The 5849-nt window shown below is 61.9% G+C and overlaps 1 protein-coding gene across 1 annotated transcript in view; it reads left to right on the top strand.

The window, feature by feature from the left end:
* Positions 1 to 2359, top strand: part of DAGLA (diacylglycerol lipase alpha) — a 27755-nt gene extending 25396 nt beyond the window's left edge. Inside the window, exon 19 of the mRNA XM_004383861.1 lies at positions 928 to 2359. Within this exon, the coding sequence (XP_004383918.1) occupies positions 928 to 1879 (952 nt within the window). The 3' untranslated portion in view covers positions 1880 to 2359. The remainder of the gene's footprint in view (positions 1 to 927) is intronic.
* Positions 2360 to 5849: the final 3490 nt, after the last annotated feature.

Below are 5849 nucleotides of genomic sequence, written 5' to 3'. Positions count from 1 at the left end.
CTCCTCAAAGTCACCAGAGGGGGAGCCAGTGTCCAGTCACAGCCCCAGTGACCTGCACCTACCCTCTCCCTTCCCTCATCCCTGCACTACTCAAAGTCACCAGAGGGGGAGCCAGTGTCCAGTCACAGCCCCAGTGACCTGTGCCCATCCACTCCCTGGTCCTTCCCTCATCCCTGTATGGTGGATTGGGGGGCCAAGGGGTAAAAGGGCCACTGCCCTTATCTCTGGATTCCCTGGGTGGTACAAACAGTTAACAATTAACGTGCTCGGCTGCTAACTGAAAGATGGAAGTTCAAGTCTACCCAGAGATGCCTCAGAAGAAAGTCCTTGGCGATCAACATCCGAAAAATCAGCCTTTGAAAACTCTGTGGAGCACAGTTCTGCTCTGACACACATGAGGTTACCATGAGTCAGAATTGTCTCAATGGCAACTAACAACACCAACCCGCTCAGCAGAGGTCTGCAGCCCATGGCAGAGGCAGGTGGGGCCCCAGTAGGAGGAAGGAAATGATGGGAGTCCTGGGCGGGGCACAGAGGGATCCAGCCGCAGGGCTCAGAGGGAGTCTGGTGGGGGGCAGCTCTGGGCAGCCTCTCTTCCTCCCTCTCCCAACCGGCCTTTGCCTCATGAGTGACTGGTGGGGCAGGGCGGCCAGTCGCACCCCCTCTCTGGGCCTCAGTCTGGGGTACAGTGACGGGCACCAGTGCAGGCCCCCAGCAGTGCTCTTGGAACCCAGTGCTCCCAGTGGGGCCTTAGGACCTCAGGGTCCCCGCCCCGGCTCCACCAGTGGTGACCCTGGTGTCTTACATCTCTTGACAACCCCTGAATCAGCTGTACCCTGGTCCCCACAAATTCATTCCGCCGGGAAGCCGAGGAGTGAGTCTCCCTGGCCTGCAGAGTCTCACATCCTCCTGGCCCCTCCTCTGCAGGAGCAAGTCGCAGTCTGAGATGAGCCTGGAGGGCTTCTCGGAGGGCCGGCTGTTGTCCCCTGTGGCCGCGGCAGCAGCGGCCCGCCAGGACCCCGTGGAGCTGCTGCTGCTGTCCACCCAGGAGCGGCTGGCAGCAGAGCTGCAGGCCCGGCGGGCGCCGCTGGCCACCATGGAGAGCCTGTCGGACACGGAGTCACTGTACAGCTTCGACTCACGCCGCTCCTCCGGCTTCCGCAGCATCCGCGGCTCACCCAGCCTGCACGCCGTGTTGGAGCGTGACGAGGGTCACCTCTTCTATATCGACCCCGCCATCCCCGAGGAGAACCCCTCCCTGAGCTCGCGCACGGAGCTGCTGGCGGCAGACAGCCTCTCCAAACACTCGCAGGACACGCAGCCCCTGGAGGCGGCCCCGGGCAGCGGGGGCGCCTCACCCGAGCGGCCCCCCAGCGCAGCAGCCCATGGCAAGGAGGAAGATGGGGACGGCGGGGCAGCCCCCCACGGAGAGCTGGCATTGCACAACGGGCGCCTGGGGGACTCGCCCAGCCCACAGGTGCTGGAGTTTGCTGAGTTCATCGACAGCCTCTTCAACCTAGACAGCGAGAGCGGCTCCTTCCAGGACCTGTACTGCATGGTGGTGCCCGAGAGCCCGACCAGCGACTACACCGAGGGCCCCAAGTCCCCCAGCCAGCAGGAGATCCTGCTCCGAGCCCAGTTCGAGCCCAACCTGGTGCCCAAGCCTCCGCGGCTCTTTGCCGGCTCCGGCGACCCCTCCTCGGGCATCTCGCTCTCACCCTCCTTCCCGCTCAGTTCCTCGGGTGAACTCATGGACCTGACGCCCACGGGCCTCAGCAGCGAGGAGTGCCTGGCCGCCGACAAGATCCGGACTTCTACCCCCACTGGCCGAGGGGCCAGCCCTGCCAAGCAGGATGACCTGGTCATCTCGGCACGCTAGCAACTAGGAGTGACTGCCAGCTGAGGCTCAGGCCGGAACAGGTGGCCCCGCGGGTACCTGGAGGCTGCCCCCAGGCTGGGCAGCTTTGAGGAGAGGCCCCTCGGGGCCAGTTTCGCCTCAGGCATGGGGCATTGCTGCTGAGCTGGGGGTCCGCATCCCTACCTCAGCTTAGGACCCCCAGAGCCAAGGTGGGGGGACCTGAGTCCTCCAGACGGGGGTGATGGGGAAGGGGACGGAGTGGGAGGAGCCTGGGGCAGCCTGCCAGGATGGGAAGGGCAGAGCACTCGGCCCTCTCAGCCTGACTGCCCCCCACGGGGGCACCCTGGCACCCCTACTTCAGGACAGGCAGGGGGCAAGCTGACGCCCCATCGCTGCCCTCCCGGGGCCAAGGTGGAAGGAGAGCAGCCCCTCCCCCCATACTCTCATCCATCCTCCCGGCTGCCATCTACCCTGGCCATCCCCCAGATCTGGAGCTTGCTGTGTATGTTTACAGAAGCTGCTGGGCTTAGCACAGGATGTGTCCTGGGCTTGCAAGCCCCCTCTCCCAAATCATGTGTTCAGCACCCCCCGCTGAACAGGGCAGGGCCAGCCCTACAGGGCCCAAGGCAGACCTGGGGCCTGGAGGAAGGTGGGCTCAGGACTGCCCTTTCTCTGTGGGTGTCCCTCCTGCTGCACCTCTGTGGATGGGTCCCAGCCTGCCCAGTCTGCCCGCTGCTTCCTGGCTCGCCTTCAGCCCCCGGAGAGCCTGGGCACTCAGACGGTGGAAGGCTGTGGTGTGGCTCTGGTGTGACCACCCCTGGCTGTGTAGTCAGGGCCTGGGAGGAGGGCCCCACCCAACCCTTTTGTGTCATTCCCATGCCCAGGCAGCCCCCGGCCCTGGGATCTGAAACCAAACACGTGCCCCCTCACTCCACCTGCTCACAGGCCTGGGCTCCCTCCTGGGAGCAGGGCTTTCTCCCTTCCCACCCCTAACGTCCTCCTGCTGTCAGGGAGTAGGGCCAGGAGTGGGCATTGTGCATCCTGGCCGGAGACCCTCTGCCCCCTGCCCAGGGGAGAGGCCAGGGGCTCTGGGGCCTCCACAGCCCTCATTTGAGGGGTTCCTTCCCTGCTGGGTTTGGGAAGCTGTTGGGGAGGTAGAGACCTGGCCTTTCCCCACAAGCAGCGGGGGGGTCGTGCATGCAAGCGGGGGGCATGTGTGTGCATGTGCATGTGTGCGCCATCCCTGCAGAAGGGGCGCTGGGGGCACCCACTGCCTCCCTGCCCACTGCCCCACACGGCCTGCACAGACACAGTAAGCACAGGCCGGAGGCAGATCGGGGACAAGTTCAATCTCAGACATCGTGCGTTCCCTGCTGGAGCCTGCTGCTCTGACACCTGGCTTGTGAGCTGAGATGTGGAGTGCCTGCTGTGCCTTCCTTTCCTCAGAGGCACAGCCCCCCACTCTGGCCCCCGCCCCCAGCCTCCCTGGGTCTGCTGGGTTGCCCTAGCCAAGCCCCCCCCCCCATCTCATGATCACTGGTGTCTGGGAGTCTGAACCCTCACACACACATCCCTCTCCAATCACCCTCCATGCAGCTGGGACCAGCCCAGAGGGCTGCCCTGGGGACATCCACCCACCCTGACAGATGGGCGACCGAGACCTGGGAGCTGGGCCTCCCCTCACTCTCTGTGCCCCTACCCCTCACCAGTCCCCAGGGATACCTCACTGTTCGCAGAGCCCCAGCCCAGCCCATAAGATGAAATCAGTGGCTTGTAGAGTTTAAAAAAACAGATAAAACCTTAAATCCAAGTCAAGTTCCAACAAGCACCCTGGCCAATAACACGGAGAGACTTGGGGTCTGGCCTTTTAATTTGTCCCCTGCCAGGGAGGTTCCTGGGGCCTCTCAGGTGGGTGCAGAAACCGCCCACGCCCAGGACTGAGCCATCAGGGACAGACCCCCACCCCCAAGGCTGCAACCACACAGTGTTACAGGCTTGGGGCTGGGGCAGCTCGGACTCAGGCCTGGACGCCCCGGGACCAGCACACCCCCAGCCCCCACCTGCCCCCTCCCTATCCGGCCCCTGCAGGACGGGCCTGCTGCAAGTCTCCCCTCTTCCCCACACCGCACTTGGGGGGTCTGAGCCACCCCCCGCCCCCAGCCCAGCTCAGCTCAGACTGACCCCCACTGCGTCCCCCAGGTCCGCAGCACAAGCGTGCCCAGCCGCGCGCCAGCCTGTCCTCCCAGGGCCTGGACAGCCTCCATATGCAATCGGGAGCGGAGCGGCCGGGCCCCAGACACATGCACTCTCGACGTGCCATTCTCCCGTGACTTTTTTGTACTTAATGTATGAAAGATCCAAACTAATAATGCTGTAAAAAGAAGAGAAATTAATATAGCTTATTCTATAAATATATCTGTATATAGAGGTTTCTGTATATTGTATAGAGCTGTGTATAAACTGAATGTAGAAGCACGATGATGGCCTGGAGTGACCTCTCTTCCCAGCGGGTTGGGGGAGGGGAGTGCTGCAGAGGTCAGGGACCCAATGGCGGAAGAGCCCCCTGGAGACAGGAAAGCGCAGGGGCTGTTCCCTGAACAAGCCAGAAAGTCCTGAGGGGCAACCAAGGACTCTGAGGACCAGAGCCTGTTCTCATCCCAGAGGCACGAGGTGTGTTTGGGGTGGTTTAGCAACAGAGCAGGCTGAGGCCGAGTGCTGGGTTAGAATTGCTGTCAGTTTACCTGCACACAACTTACGAGCGGCTCTTGTTAAAATGCCCATGCTGGTTCCGCGGATCTGGATGAGCGTGAGAGCCTGCATTTCTCACCGGCTCTGCATTGAGTCACAGTGAAGGACCAGAAGCCCATGTGTATGAGGGCAGCCACTTGTTGATGCTGCCTGTGTGGGAGGTGGACCAGGGGGCTCAGGTTTATAACATCATTACACCCTTGAAAGACAGGGCTTGTTTGCCCCTTTTTTCCTCCAGAGGAGTCCGAGGCTGGCTCCAAGAGGATAAGTAAGCTGCCCACAACCGCAGAGCCAGTGATTGGCAGAGCTGGGCTTTACCCCCCAGGCTGGTCTGACAGTATGGAGCCCTGGTGGTACAGTGGTTAAAGCATTCGGCTGCCAACCAAAAGGTTGGTGGTTCAGGCACTCCACAGGAGAAAGATGTGGCAGTCAGCTTCCACAGAGATTACAGCTTTGGAAACCCTATGGGGCAGTTCTTCTCTCTCCTATAGGGTCGTTATGAGTCCGAATCAACTAGATGGCAATGGGTTTGGTTTTCTCAGTTTCGGTCTAGCAGTGTCCCCCCACTCCACCCCATGCTGAGGGCTAGGCCAGGGGTGAGGGTACCGCTAAAAGCCCCCAGCAGGAGAGCACTGAAATGCAGGGGCCGCTGAAAGTCTTTGCCGAAGGTGTCCCTAGGCGGCCACCCTCCCTGGGACCCCATCCCAGCCTAGCTCCTGCAGTGCGGCCTGGGAGTGGCTAGAGGGCGCAGGGTGAGCAGGCAGCTGGGCCTCCAGCCACCACACAGCCGAGCCTGCCCCTTCCATACAGCAGGTGGCGCTGTTCTTCCAGCCAGTTCCGTCGTGCCCATGGAGGCTGGCCTGCCCATAGGTGGCCTGACCTTCCCTGGAGTCCTCCTTGGAGTGCCCTCCCCCCAGGCCCGAGTGACCTGGCGTGGTGAGGAGCTGAGGGAGGGCTATATGACAGTGCTCTCAGCCTATCTTCCCCCACTGGCTGTTTGAACAGAAGTAAAAACTGAGAGCGGAAGACTCACTCAAGGTCACCCAGGAGGTGAGGACAGATCTGGGACCGAGCCCAGGCCTCTGCCTCCCAGCCTAGGACTCGGGCCTCCACCCTCACCTTATGGTTTTCAGGGTCCTTCCCACACTATTGTCTTACCCATTCACAAACCACCCAGCCAGTTAGTCAACTAGCAACAGAGAAACTGAGGGCCAGAGGGGTTTTGTGACATGCATAAGGCCAC

This window comes from Trichechus manatus, unplaced genomic scaffold, assembly GCF_000243295.1.
Source record: "Trichechus manatus latirostris isolate Lorelei unplaced genomic scaffold, TriManLat1.0 scaffold00113, whole genome shotgun sequence".
Lineage (NCBI taxonomy): Eukaryota > Metazoa > Chordata > Mammalia > Sirenia > Trichechidae > Trichechus > Trichechus manatus.
This window is presented reverse-complemented; position numbering and strand designations above follow the sequence as displayed.